This window comes from Columba livia, unplaced genomic scaffold (genome assembly GCF_036013475.1).
Source record: "Columba livia isolate bColLiv1 breed racing homer unplaced genomic scaffold, bColLiv1.pat.W.v2 Scaffold_132, whole genome shotgun sequence".
Lineage (NCBI taxonomy): Eukaryota > Metazoa > Chordata > Aves > Columbiformes > Columbidae > Columba > Columba livia.
This window is the reverse complement of record NW_027043028.1, coordinates 550679-565267: the sequence shown is the minus strand read 5'-3', so window position 1 is coordinate 565267 and position 14589 is coordinate 550679. Positions and strand designations below refer to the sequence as shown.

At 51.6% G+C, this 14589-nt stretch overlaps 2 protein-coding genes across 2 annotated transcripts; one reads left to right on the top strand and one right to left on the bottom strand.

Annotated features, from left to right (window-relative positions):
* Positions 1 to 6180: 6180 nt before the first annotated feature.
* LOC135577642 (olfactory receptor 14J1-like) lies at positions 6181 to 7584 on the top strand. The gene is made up of 2 exons (XM_065047773.1): positions 6181 to 6948; positions 7423 to 7584. Exons 1-2 carry the CDS (start codon positions 6181 to 6183, stop codon positions 7582 to 7584), a joined length of 930 nt encoding a protein of 309 aa, XP_064903845.1.
* An 856-nt stretch (positions 7585 to 8440) lies between these two features.
* Positions 8441 to 13553, bottom strand: LOC135577641 (olfactory receptor 14J1-like). The gene is made up of 2 exons (XM_065047772.1): positions 13056 to 13553; positions 8441 to 8479 (listed from the first exon to the last, which is right to left on the bottom strand). Exons 1-2 carry the CDS (start codon positions 13551 to 13553, stop codon positions 8441 to 8443), a joined length of 537 nt encoding a protein of 178 aa, XP_064903844.1.
* Positions 13554 to 14589: the final 1036 nt, after the last annotated feature.

The window sequence follows — 14589 nt, the reverse complement described above, 5'->3', positions numbered from 1 at the left end:
CCTGTGATCCAAATCTCTACAACTGTCTCTGCTCAACAGCCTTTTACCCCAGGAAGGGGAAAACTCCCAATGCAGGAACCAACCCAGTGCCCAACCTGCCTGGAGAGCCAGGACAGTTGTGCCACACAACAGCCGCCTCTGAGGGAAGCTGGAGGTGATGGGATTGAAATGGTTTCAACCAAAATCATAGAATCAGAGAATCATTTATGCTGGAAAAGACCCTTACGAACATGGAGTCCAACCGTAAATCAAACACTGCCCAGTCCACCACTAAACCATGTCCCAAAGCGCCACATCTCCAAGTCTTTTAAACACCTCCAGCAATGGAAGCTCCAATCCTGAGCTGGCAGGACACCACTGGCTGCAGTTGGACATAAGATACTGGTCATGGCTGTGAGTTCAGCCCTCGCTGGCAGAATGTCTCACACCCTCACTGAGGAGGGCAGGGGGCTGGGAGATGGGAGCACGTTTCAGTTTCCAGATCCCAGCACAGAGCCCAAACCATCCTGCCCTTGGACTCTGGATCCCATTTCCTGAGATGCAAAGCTCGTTGGGCTTCTGTGGGTAATCATGTTAAAAGGCATGAATACTCCTTCAAGTGTGTGTGTAATTTTTCTAGGAATGTCAGTATTTAAAGAAAGAAATGTTTAACATTTATATTTAAATATCTGTAAATTAGTACACTGCATCTGTTGTAGCCCCTCTGTCAATGACAATTAAATAGGTATTTGCACTATAAGGCTCCATACCTCATCCACAAGCACACATCTAAGTGGTTCAGATGAAGGGTGGTCTGGCAAACGTCACCCTTTGTGTCCCCAGGTGATGGACACTGCTCATGTGCCTCTGCAGAGAGTGGCAGGAGCTGGATCCCCTTCTCGGGACAGACTCCTTCCAGGAGAGACACAGACACAGGGGGAACTCATCAGGGCTTTACGGCATTTCACTGGGCATCAGTTTTGACATATTGGGTGCTGTCCTGTGACTGCCCTTTCTGCACAAATGATCATACAAACACAACCATTTAGTAAGACATGGTCATAAATGGGCTGTTATGGACAAGAAAGCTCACCATGAACTCTGGAGAGAGTGAGGAAGCTCATAATAAGCACCACGAAGAACCAAGGAGCTCGAGGCCTCTTCTGAAGAGCGGGAGGCCTGAGCAGCCGTGATTGGCCATTGTAGGTGTGGGAGAGGGTCAGGGCATGTCAGGGAGAAGCAATGAGATGGCTGATGGCTTCAGTGAACCCTTCCAGCCACGTCTGAGCCCAGAAATGGAAAGCAGTTGATGTCTGCAGGTGGAGGAGGAACAGGAGGAAGATTTTCCTGGGAATACGGAAGGAAGAAAGGCCTCTCTTGGGCTAATCCTGTATGGCAGTGCCATTTGCATGCTGTGGGCATGGCTGTGCCTGGGAGATGGGGAACGGCTGCTGCTGGGGTGGCTGTGCTCAGTCATGGCCCATGAGCTGACCCTGTTCTGCTCCTCTCTTACACTGCCCACACTTGGATGGTCCTCAGGAATCATCCTGAGCCTGGTGGATCCATGAACCTCCTGCAGTGATGGGTATGGATCCAAACAGGGGATTCAAGCAAGTGTGGGATTGGGACATTGAGGTGATTGGTGACCATTGCCAGGTGTATGAAAGAAGCTGGATGAGTTGTGATTTGCTCACAGGCATTTCCAACTCCACAGAAAACAAGAAACTTGCAGTTAAAGCAACAGCACTTGACATAAAACCCACCCCAAAACACAAAACACTCACACTGACCACAGGAAAAGCCTTGAAAAACATTGGAGAAAAATCTACCAGGTCCCAGGGGTCAGGGCTCAGCCATTCTGGTGATGAACAAGCATCAAGGGCTGACATGGCACCAGAGCCACCTCCACATGGCCCTCACCACCTGGAACCAGTGTCTCCAAGTCTTTCCTTCAGCAGTCTCCAGGGACAGGGACCTGCACTGGTTGTTTCCTTCACAGCTGTGTCAGTGATGGCCCTTCATGGGGTCCAAACACCCTCAGAAACTTGGGGTTTGCTTCTGCCTTTCATTTCATTAGAGGTTTGTTCATTCTCTCAGTAGCTGCAGTTCAGGATCATGGCAGCAGAGGGCTCATTAACATCTAAAATGCTCTTACGAGCCAAGGGTCTGTGCATCATTATCCTAAAGGCTTCAAGTCTGGTGTGGATGATTAGGGACATTTCAAGAATAGCGAAACAGAGAGCATTTGCATAATAAATAGCAATAAAGCCAAATTTCTTCTATTTCCTTCCCTGCTCGCTCTTCCCTCCGTTTCCAGAACAGGTGGTATCAGCAGACTCCAGTTCATATCAATATGGAGTGTCTCCTGATAAAGACTGAATAGGTCAGAAAAGTGGGTGCCTAAATCACCACTTGAATGAGGAGATAGTCCAGAACACCTCAAGAGGAGTCACACTCCTCTGGATCAAAGGTGGGTGTCCCTGGCAATCTCAGGTGCTGTGCACAGCGATACTTGTGTTCAGGGAGCTGGTCAAATGACCCATCTCCTGTTCTGTAATGGTGTCTGAGTTTGCTCAGGTCACCCCTGACTTGAGCCCCATCCACTGCTGGGTGTTCTCCAGACTCCTGCCTTCAGGAACAAAGTCCCAGGAGACCTTGCTGGTGAAGATGGAGGCAAAGAAGCCATGAAGAACCTCAGTCCCATCTGATTCTACTCTTATGAAGTTCAGCAGCAGGCCGACGTCCACCCTGTCTATTCTCTTACTGCAAGTGAAGCTCTGTCAGCTCATCTTGCTGCCACTCCCGTGCAGGTATCAAGTCCAGGGCAGCTTTGTCATCATCCCCACATTCATGGACAAGGTTTCTAAATTCCTCCTTTGCAGCTTCCCCTGCTTCCACCTCCTGTGTGCTGCCTTTTTGCCCCGGAGCTCCATCAGTTCAGAGGAGCAGCCTCACAAGATAAATGCTTCTGTTCAGGGGTACTTGGAGAGATCATTCTAGTGCTTGGAGCAGCCTGTCCTGTAAGGATTATCAGATTTCCCGAGCTCCTTCAGCGTTCAGATCTAAATCCATGGCACCACTTTGGCACCATCCCCCAGTATGTCCAAGTCTTCTCCTCTGGAGCCCACCAGCCTGTGCTCTGCTGCTGGCCTTCCTCCCTCCCCTCTGGTGCCTGGGACCCCTCTGTGTCCTGCTCACAACAGCCAAGGTGGACACTGATGTTCACATCCCTCACCAGGGTTTCCTTGTTTTCCAGTTCCAGATCCAGATGAGCATCACCCTTCTTGGCCCACCAGACAGCCATGTTAAGCAGTTGGCCCAAGATCCTCTGGAGTGTTGGCACCTGCCACTTTGAATGGTCAATGAATGCCAGGGCAATTACATTTCCACATAGGAACCTGCTCATTGACTGGTGACTTCCTTCAGTTGCCCACAGAACTGTGGGCATTTCTTCTCCGTGATCAAGTAGTTTGCAAGAAATAACACATTGTCACCTTTTACTGGGCTTACATGGCAAAGTCTTGGAAATGGGGATGAGTGTGGGTGTGCTACAGTTGTCACCTCTCTGGGAAGACAACAGGAGTTTGACCAATGTCAGACAGAGCCGATTTCAGCTGCTCCAAGATGGACCCACTCCTTGCCAAACCTGAGCCACTCAGTGATGCTGGCAGCACCTCTGGGATATTGTATTTGAGAAAGGGTAAAAAACGCTGCACAACAGCAGGTGGGAGAGAGGAGGGAGGAACTGGGAGAGAAAAGCTCTGCAGACACCAAGGTCATATCCACAGGACCCAAGCAGGTCCCTCAGCAGGCCAAATCCTGCTCTCCTGAAATCCTGCTCTTGGCCTTGTTCTCATCTCCCAGGAGCCTCAGCTCCACTTTCCCATCCCTGACTGTTCCATCCTGACCAACTCTTTCTGGTTTGTAAGTGTGAAGTCCCACAGGGCACCTCACCGCACTGACTCCTCAGTCACCCGTGTCAGGAAATGTTGTCAATGAGCTCCAAACCCTCTTTGTCCCCAGCCAGGAACCTGGGAGGTGTGGGACCATAGTCCTGCCCTTGGCCTTGCACAGCCCCACATCACACTGTCCCAGGAAGGGCCCTGGGCAATGTGGAAGGGACAGGATCTGCGTTCCCAGGGCTGGGGGTCAGATCTTGGCCCTTTGGTTAATGAAACACATCCAGGGTTACGCAGCATTAGAGAGACCTTTACTTTGCTTTTCCTGACCTGTCATCATTGCCTCCAGTTTTCTTCTCTAACCAAACCTGAGTATTGTTTTTCAGTAGTGTGACCCATAAACCTTACAATAAACTTTGGAGTTTGAATCTGACTTTGACATCTTGAGAGGTTTCATCAACTTCCTCCAGGGTCTGAGGTCCATGGACTCAGCACCAAACCCACCAGAGGGGTCATTAAAGTGCCTTGGGCTGCTCCTGTGCTGCTGAGCTGGGCTGGGCTCCTGGGACACAGGGAGCTCATGGCAGCGGCAGCGCTGCAGAGAGACAGCTCTGCCCAGGAGCAGCTCCTCTGCACACGCAGCAGGGCTGAGGGCTCTGCCTGGGGATCTCAGGAGACGAGCAAGGCAGAGAGAGATTAAAGGTGGTCAGGACTGGGAGGATGACTGAGAGCTCACTGGAGGAGAAACCTTTGCAGCCCTTGCCATGGTAAGTCTCTGGGTGCAGGGCAGTGCAGCTGTAGCTCCTGGAGGCATCTCCTGAAACTGGCACAGGCACAGCTTGTGGGGTCTGTAAGGACGGGGCTCTTGTCAGGCCATGTTGAACAGCTGTGAAGCCGGGTGAGCACCCAGGGGTGCCCAGGGCTGTCCTGCAGAGCAGGGTCCCTGCACCCCAGGGCTGTGCCGGGCAGGGACTCTGCCGCCTGCCAGGGTCAGCGCTCAGCCTGCCCGGGAGATCCCATGGCAGCAGCTGTGGGGGGAAAGAGCGACCCCCGGCAGGGCAGGCAGGGAGCTTATGGGGTTGAAGGGGGTTGTGTGGGTCAGGGCTGCTCAGAGCTCCAGATCCCCCCACAGACATGGCAGAGGGTCCTTCTGAAAAACAACATCAATACAGGAACAGTTGCAAGGGAAGGAGTCTGTGCTTTCAGTTTTCCACTCTTGCTCGTCTGGGTGTGCAGTGGGAGATGGGGATTTATTTCTCTCTTTGGAGAAGACACTGAGACCCCAGTTCTCGTTAGGACGTGTCTGAGCTGCTCCTGAGCCCCTGCACACACAGAGCTGCCCCTGGGCAGTGCCAGGAGGTGTGAGCAGGACAGAGCTGAGCACACAGCGGGTGGGACGGGGTCTGTGACACTGACAGGGAGCAGACCAGGGACAGACACACAGCTGCAGGCAGCACAGACATGGGCAGGGAGAGTTAACTGCTACCAGAAATGCTGGGGATGGGATTTAGGAACCTCTCTCATATGCTCTCGATTGCAGACACATTTCCCAGTGCAACCCCTGGTCTCCTCTCCTCCCCAGCAGACCCTCTGCCCCAAAGCCATGGGGTCCAGGTCACGAGTCTCCACCTCAGCAGCTGGACCTCCAGGTGAAGGGTTCCTGGAACGGGGTACACAAATAAGGTGCTAAAAGTACTTGCTCTCCAGTGTCACTATGTGAGTGGCAGCAGCACAGCCGGGTCAGGAGAAGGTTCCACAGCATGCCCGTCTGCCTTTCTGTCCTTGCTTTATTTTCTGGTAGCACTGCAGTGTTCTTCCCTGTTTCTCCACCTGTCCCTGGTGCTCTTGCTCTCTGGGGTTTGGGTGGGAGTGTGGGTCAGTTTTTATTCTGACACCAGTTCAGTGGATCTTGCATCAAAGGTGTATTCATGGACACCAGATGCCCAAGCTGCATTTTAAACCGTGATGAACTGTTTTTCTCACTTGGTAGAAAGAGAGAATGAGCTGAAACATCCCTCCATCAGGGAGGGGGTTTTTCATGATAAACAACACGGTATTTTCACCAGAGAAATCTCCCCTAACTTGTCACTGTCTTTTCCTCCTATGACAGGTTTCCCATGACCATCAGCAGCAAATGTCCAACAGCAGCTCCATCACCCAGTTCCTCCTCCTGCCGTTCACAGACACACGGGAGCTGCAGCTCTTGCACTTCTGGCTCTTCCTGGGCATCTACCTGGCTGCCCTCCTGGGCAACGGCCTCATCATCACCACCATAGCCTGGGACCAGCACCTCCACACCCCCATGTACTTCTTCCTGCTCAACCTCGCCCTCCTCGACCTGGGCTGCATCTCCACCATTGTCCCCAAATCGATCGCCAACTCCCTCTGGGACACCAGGGCCATCTCATACTTGGGATGTGCGATACAGCTCTTTTCATTTGCATTCTTGATAACAGTAGAGTATTCTATGCTCACCATCATGTCGTACGACCGCTACGTTGCCATCTGCAAACCCCTGCACTACGGGACCCTCCTGGGCAGCAGAGCTTGTGTCCACATGGCAGCAGCTGCCTGGGCCACTGGGTTTCTCAATGCTCTGCTGCACACGGCCAATACATTTTCACTGCCCCTGTGCAAGGGCAATGCCCTGGGCCAGTTCTTCTGTGAAATCCCCCAGATCCTCAAGCTCTCCTGCTCACACTCCTACCTCAGGGAACTTGGGTTGCTTGTGGTTGGTGTATTAGTAGCATTTGGCTGTTTTGTGTTCATTGTGGTGTCCTATGTGCAGATCTTGAGGGCCGTGCTGAGGATCCCCTCTGAGCAGGGACGGCACAAAGCCTTTTCCATGTGTCTCCCTCACCTGGCCGTGGTCTCCCTGTTCCTCAGCACTCTCATGTTTGTCTACCTGAAGCCCCCCTCCATCTCCTCCCCATCCCTGGACCTGGTGGTGTCAGTTCTGTACTCAGTGGTGCCTCCAGCAGTGAACCCCCTCATCTACAGCATGAGGAACCAGGAGCTCAAGGATGCCTTGAGGAAACTACTTCGATACTCACTACTTCAGGTTTACAAGGTTTGTGTTATGTCACTGTGGCTGCTATAGAAATAGCTAGAACTAGCTTTTCATCTGATGTGTCTATATTTTTCTGTAGTGCTTTTCCTGGGCTTTGTTTTTGGTTCATGTCTATAATAACATATTTCTTGTCCTCCTGTGAGTCTTTTATTGAACCAAAGACCTCATGTACGTATGTATATGCACTCCTTTTTTTTTTATTAATTCAATAAATAAAGCAGTAGAAAACCATTTGTCTCAGGTCCCATCTCTTCACTCTCCTCTGGGGCTGGGGGAGCAGCCCCAGGATGCAGGAGTGTCCAGGAGGCAAATGCTGCCCCATGGAGGAGCAGCCCCGGTGACCTTGGGGCTGCCCATGGGCACCTCAGTTGCCGCTCCCTCTCTGCTGCTTGTGACTCGAGGCTGCTGCTTCCCTGGAGCCGTGGCCAATGGCAACAGCAGGATGCTGCCTTTTCAGTGCTGGTGTCTCCTCAGAAAGACATCGATTTTGTTGAACCTGCAGTGGAACTGGAGCACAGGATTGATTTCGAGCTCAAGGAAGGTCTCGTGGAGAGCAGATACTGGTCTGAAGTCACATCGCACACTGCCTGCTGGTCATCTATGGATATCACTCTTGTCCTTCTAACCTTTGTGTGAAAACGTGACCAAGAACACACTGACACATCCAGTTTATATACTCTTTGAATTTTGAACTGGGGATGGGGCGGGATGGGAAAGGCAATTTTAAAACAAATGGCTGTGCCCTTGGATTTGTGGGGCTCCTAAGGTCTCACGTAACTTGAGACTGTCCTGTTGTCCCTACAGTGGCATCCCTGAGGCTGCAGAGAGGAGCAGGCCATGGGAACCACTTGATCAGAGCTGGTCTGTGCAAACAGCACCATAAACCCAGGGGCTCCCCAGGGCAGGGCAGAAGACTGGACGCCTCTTCCAGAGCTGGTGTCAGGAATACAGCCCAGGTGCTGCTCCCTCAGGAGGACTCCTGCTCTTTTGGGGTTCTTGATGGATTCAGGGGGACAGGCTCAGAGTCCCAGGGGGTGTGTTAGGGACCAAGGACTGGAGTAAGAGCTTCCTTCTTGTTTGCACATTTCCAAGAAGACTTTAACAGGTCTTGGACTTATCTGCCTGTTGCTGCCCCACCTGCAATAGGAATGATGGCAGATGTTCTCCTGGAGAGGAACTGTGTGCACCCAGGAGAGCTCAGGGGATCTCCAGGGACAGCGTGGGAGTAAACTTTGGAAGGAGGGGCAGGTTCCTCAGGAGGAATAGAAGAATTCTGTGAGGTTATGGAGGGAGAGAACTAGAAGGGCCAAAGCCCAACTGGAGCTACACCTGGGTACTGCTGTAAAAGGCAACAAGAAAAGTTGCTATAAATGTATAATCAATAAGAGGAGGGCTAAGGGGAATCTCCATCCCCTGATGGATGGAGAGGGAAACACAGTGACAGAGGATGAGGGAAAGGCTGAGGTGCTAAATGTCTTCTTTGCCTCAGTCTTTAATAGTCAGAACAGTTGTGCTCCAGGTACCCAGCCCCCTGAGACAGGAGACAAAGATGGGGAACAGAGTGACTCCCAAATAATACAAGAGGAAATGGTTGGTGACCTGCTACACCACTGGGACACCCACAAGGCTATGGGGTCAGATGGGATACACGCAAGGGTGCTGAGGGAGCTGGTGGAGGGGATCACTGAGCCACTTTCTGTTATCTATCAGCAATCATGGCTAACTGAGGCAGTCCCATTTCCCTGGAAGTTGACTAACATGACACCCATCTAGAGGAAGGGCCAGAAAGACGATCTGGGGAACTACAGGCTTGCCAGTCTAACCTAGGTGATGGGCAAGGTCATGGAGCAGATGATCTTGAGTAACATCACACAGAACACATACCAGAGAACCATGTGGTCAGGTCCAGTCAACATGGGTTTAAGAAAGGCAGGTCCTGTTTGACCAACCTGAGCTCTTTCTATGACAAGGTGACCCAATTAGTGGATGAGGGAAAGGCTGTGGATGTTGTGTCCTTAGACTGTAGTAAAGCCTTTGACACCGTATCCCACAGCATCTCCTGGAGAAGCTGCAGCTCACGGCCTGGGTGGTGTATCTGCCATGGGTAAAGAACTGGCTGGAGAGCCAGGCCCAAGGAATTGTGGTGAACAGAGCCAAATCCAATTGGTGACAGGTCATGAGTGGTGTCTCCAGAGCTCAGTATTGAACTCAGTTCTATTTAATCTCTATCAGTGATCTAGATGAGGGTATCGAGTGCACCCTCAGTAAGTTTGCAGATGACACCAGGTTGGGTGGGAGTGTTAATCTGCTGAAGGGTGGGAAGGCCAACAGAGGGATCTGGACCAGCTGCATTGTTGGGCTGAGGTCAATTGTCTGAATTTTAACAAGACCAAGTGCCGGGTGCAGCACATGGGTCACAACAACCCCAGGCAGCGCTACAGGCTCATGGACGAGCGGCTGGAAAATTGCCTGTTGGAAAGGGATCTGGGGATGTTGAATGACAGCGGCTGAACATGAGCCAGCGTGTGCCCAGGTGGCCAAAAAGGCCACCAACAGTATCCTGGATTGTATCAGGAATGGTATGGCCAGCAGGACTACAGAAGTGATTGTGCCACTGTACTCTGCTCTGGTGAGGTCCCACCTTGAATCCTGTGTTCAGTTTTGGGTCCCTCTTCATTAGAAGGACATTGAGGCACTAGAGGGAGTGCAGCGGAGGCAATGAAACTGCTGAGGGGCTGGAGCACAAGTGTGGTGAGGAGCGGTTGAGGGAGCTGGGGCTGTTCAGCCTTGAGAACAGGAGGCTGAGGGGAGACCTTGTCGCTGTCTGCAACTGCCTGAAAGGAGGTTGGAACATGGAGGGTGTTGATTTCTTCTCCCAATTAGTAAGTGATAGGACAAGAGGAAGTGGCCCCAAATTGCACCAGAGGAGGTTTAGATTGAATATTAGGAAAAAAAGCCTTCCTGGAAAGCGTTGTCATGTGGTGGAACAGGCTGCCCAGGGCAGTGGTGGAGTCACCATCTCTGCAGGTGTTTTAAAGGCATTTAGATGAGGTTCTTAGGGACACGGTTTAGTTCTAGATTTAGGTTGTGGTTGGACTCAATGGTCCTGAGGGTCTCTTCCGACTGAAATAATTCTATGATTCTATATTATCAACTGGAATATTCTTCTATCACATCTTCTAAGTGTTCTTCACATATCCGCCTCTTCACCTACAGTCCTGAAACTTATCTAATTAGATGCACAAGTGTTGAATACTAATTGTAAATGATGAAAGCACCATCGCTCTATCAGTCTGGTCTGATACCTGCCAGTCCCAGGCAAACACCTCAGGTACACGGGGCCTCTCGAGGTTTGCACTGGGTGCTTATAGTGAGACCATGGAGCTCAGCCCGAAAACCTGAGAACTCCCCTCAAAACTGAAAACCAAACCAAAAACAACAAAAAGAACAAAAAACCCCACACTCTTTTTTTCATCAGATGAAATAATTCAATTTTTCCAATAAAATGTCTGTGGAATTTCTATCCTGCCAAAATATGAATTTTCAGAATGTGTACAGACTGTGGGAGATGAAACGTTGGCCTTTCCCTGTGCTTGCAGTGCCAGGACTCTGTCTATCACTACGTGTATTTAATCCCCTGCACATCCAGGAGTTTCCACCTGTCCTTATCCAGCTCCCCGTGTCTGAACTCATCTCTTCAGAAGCCGGTCTGGACATTTGCACTTTCCATCGCTCCCCAGAGGTTCTTCACCTCTCACTCTTGGCTCATTCAGAGCCTCTCAGCTCTCACTCTGCTTTGAGCTTCAGGCAGGTCAAGTCTTTCAGCAGTTGCTCTCCTACTCCCTACAGGCAACTCTTCAATTATGGCAATGGACCTCGCTGGAAACTGCTTAATTTAACCACAGAACTGAGAAACATCATTAAGTTCTATTGTGTTTTTTGTTTTGTTTCCTCTAATTAAAAATTCCCCGGTGCCTGTTTACATCCAGTTCTCTAAGGAAACATGAAGCAATTCCTGCGAAGAAGCTGTAACACTCAGTGCAAACTTCAGTGCAGAATCTGATGTAAAGAAATGTGCTGTAAACCCCAGGGGCCAATGAGCAGAACAGGGAGTTTGGGGAGCTGGTTATAAATTTCCTGCTAACAGTTTGAGCAGAGAAACATTCTTCACAGAACTGCTCTGTTTATTTGACACTTTTTGGGTCTCCTCCTCTGCCTGTATTTTTATTTTCTTGCTCCTCCATCTCTTCCTTCTTCCAAAACGTTTCCAAGGGAAAGATTCCTGGAATCACAGAGCAACTCAGGTGTGAACATCATCTTGTCCCACTGTCCTGCTCAGGGCAGGGTGACCCAGGTGAGGTTGTCCAAGGCCTCTGCCCAGCCTTGCACCATCCACAAAGGAGCTGGACATTCACTCTTTCACACCATTCAGGGGCCCAGGCTTGGGGCTGTGACACCTCCCTGGGGAGGCTGTTCCAGTGTCCAGCGCCCTCTGGGTGAAGAACCTTTTCCTCATGTCCAACTGACCCTCCCAGGCACATCTTCTGCATTCCCTGGGCTCTGTCACTGTCACAGAGCAGAGCTCAGCCCTGCCCCTCCTGCTCCTGCTGAGGAACCTGGAGCCCCATGAGCTCTGCCCTCAGTCTGCTCTGCTCCAGCTGAACGAACCCAGGGACTCCAGCCGCTGCTCATACGGCTTTCCTCCAAACCCTTCACCAAATTTGTAGCCTCTTCTGGGCACTCTCCAGTAGCTTTATCTCCTTTTCTCCTGTGTCCCCATCCCTGCACACAGTGAATGCTGCAGGTGAGGCCGCCCCAGCACAGAGCAGCGTGGGACAATCCCCCCCCTGCCCGGCTGGCCGTGCTGTGCTGGCTGCACCCAGGACACGGTCCCTCTTGGCTCCAGGGACACTGGTGGCTCATGTTCAACTTGCTGTTGACCAGACCCTCAGATCCCTCTCTGCAGAGCTGCTCTGCAGCATCTCATCTCCCAGTCTGTATGTACAGACATGGTTGGCGTGTCCCAGGTGCAAAATGGCACCCCAGAATACCTGACAGCATTGGCGCTCACTTCGGTTCATCTCACCTCACATACATGATGTTCACACCCGCATCTCATCTGTACAATGCAAACATGGACTTCTGACCTACTCATTCAGTGTCTTTTCAGGTAAGGACAAAGAACCTCTCTGAACTGGGGCGAGAGGTCCGGGCTGGAAATGAAGGCTGTGAGAGATTAGTCCATGATGATTGGGGCAGATTTGATGGGGTGTCCAGCGCACAGGGGCACAGCCCAGCCCCTGCTCTGCTGGTCCTGCAGGTCTCTGGCAGGAGCCTGGCTGTGAGAGGACACTGCTGTGTACCAGCCCTGCACACACACACTGTTCAGCTGTACACTGATGTTTCATATATAGGTCACTTTCTTGGGCATGTTCTTGAGAGAATCTTTGTAATAAGAACTAAACCTTCAGGCCCTGCCCTGAGACGATCACCTTTCTATCTGGAAAGGCTGTTGTGAGGCCAGCTCTGTCACAGCAGTGCCCATTGCCTGTCCCTGCCTGCGCCCACAGCACTGACACACAGCAGGACGGTGACCAAGCTGCCAGAGCACTCAGGCCTTGCACCAACACCAGGGATGAGAAGGAGAGTGTGGCAGTGGAACCAGAACAGCTCTGGAAGAACAAGCGCTGCTGCTCCCTGGCAGGGCTGCCAGGATGGACTCTTTTCCCTCCTCCCATGAACACAAGAACTGTCCCTGCAGTTCCATAAGACCTTGCAGGAAGGATATAGTGAAAAACAAGTCACTAAAGAACCCTTTATTCTTTTTAGAGACAAGGAGAGCACTGCTGCTCATTTAAGAGGAAAACAGTTATAAAAGAAAAGCCAGCAGTGAATTAGAAAGGGGTTGACAACATTATCACAATAAGAAAACAACCAACAACAACAGAAAATCCAGTTGACAGGCTGGGCTTGTAATTAGCTACATTAAAACTCCTGTATAGAAGAAGATGGCCAGTTTATTGCTTCAGAAAACAGAGGGATATGAGTTTGCACAGGGCATCCTTGAGCTCCTGGTTCCTCATGCTGTAGATGAGGGGGTTCACTGCTGGAGGCACCACTGAGTACAGAACAGACACCACCAGGTCCAGGGATGGGGAAGAGATGGAGGGGGGCTTCAGGTAGGCAAACATGGCAGTGCTGATGAACAGGGAGACCACGGCCAGGTGAGGGAGGCAGGTGGAAAAGGCTTTGTGCCGTCCCTGCTCAGAGGGGATCCTCAGCACGGCCCTCAAGATCTGCACATAGGACACCACTATGAACACAAAACACATGAAAACTAAACAGGCACTGACCACAATAAGGCCAAGTTCCCTGAGGTAGGAGTGTGAGCAGGAGAGCTTGAGGATCTGGGGGATTTCACAGAAGAACTGGCCCAGGGCATTGCCCTTGCACAGGGGCAGTGAAAATGTATTGGCCGTGTGCAGCAGAGCAGTGAGAAACCCAGTGGCCCAGGCAGCTGCTGCCATGTGGACACAAGCTCTGCTGCCCAGGAGGGTCCCGTAGTGCAGGGGTTTGCAGATGGCAACGTAGCAGTCGTACGACATGATGGTGAGCATAGAATACTCTGCTGTTATCAAAAAGGCAAATGAAAAGAGCTGTGCAGCACATCCTGAGTATGAGATGGCCCTGGTGTGCCAGAGGGAGTTGGCCATGGACTTGGGGAGAATGGTGGAGATGCAGCCCAGGTCGAGGAGGGCGAGGTTGAGCAGGAAGAAGTACATGGGGGTGTGGAGGTGCTGGTCCCAGGCTATGGTGGTGATGATGAGGCCGTTGCCCAGGAGGGCAGCCAGGTAGATGCCCAGGAAGAGCCAGAAGTGCAAGAGCTGCAGCTCCCGTGTGTCTGTGAACGGCAGGAGGAGGAACTGGCTGATGGAGCTGATGTTGGACATTTGCTGCCTGTGGGCATGAGGACCTGTGCAAGGAGGAAAAGGCAGTGACAGGTTAGGGGAGACTTCTCTGAGGAAAATAAACATGCTGTTTCTCATGGAAAATGCCCTCCCTGATGGAGGGATGTTTCCACTCATTCTCTCTTTCTACCAGCTGAGAAAAAACAGTTCATCACAGTTTAAAATGCAGCTTGGGCATCTGGTTTTCATGAACACACCTCTGGGGCAAAACCCCCTGAGTTGATGCCAGAACAAGAAGAGACTGACACTTGCACCCCAAGCCCAGAGAGCAAGAGCACCAGGGACAGGTGGAGAAACAGGGAAGAACACTGCAGTGCTGCCAGAAAATGAAGCAAGGACAGAAAGGCAGACGGGCATGCTGTGGAACCTTCTCCTGACCCGGCTGTGCTGCTGCCGCTCACATAATGACACTGGAGAGCAAGTACTTTTAGCACCTTATTTGAGTACCACGTTCAGGAACCCTTCACCTGGAGGTCCAGCTGCTGAGGTGGAGACTCGTGACCTGGACCCCATGGCTTTGGGGCAGAGGGTCTGCTGGGGAGGAGAGGAGACCAGGGGTTGCACTGGGAAATGTGTCTGCACCGCAGGGGATTGCAGGGGGTTTCCAAAAACCTGTCCCTGGCATATCTGGTAGGAGCTCCTTCTCCCTGCCCATGTCTGTGCTGCCTGCAGC

Bases quoted from the DNA above. Each gene is read 5' to 3' on its own strand.
- LOC135577642 (XM_065047773.1), top strand. From the start codon at position 6,181: ATGTACTTCTTCCTGCTCAACCTCGCCCTCCTCGACCTGGGCTGCATC. The intron at 6,949-7,422 runs GTTTGTGTTATG...GTGTCTCCTCAG, and splicing joins CACTACTTCAGGTTTACAAG to AAAGACATCGATTTTGTTGA.
- LOC135577641 (XM_065047772.1), bottom strand. From the start codon at position 13,553: ATGTCGTACGACTGCTACGTTGCCATCTGCAAACCCCTGCACTACGGG. The intron at 8,480-13,055 runs GCAGTGAACCCC...CTCCTGTCTCAG, and splicing joins TGTACTCAGTGGTGCCTCCA to GGGGCTGGGTACCTGGAGCA.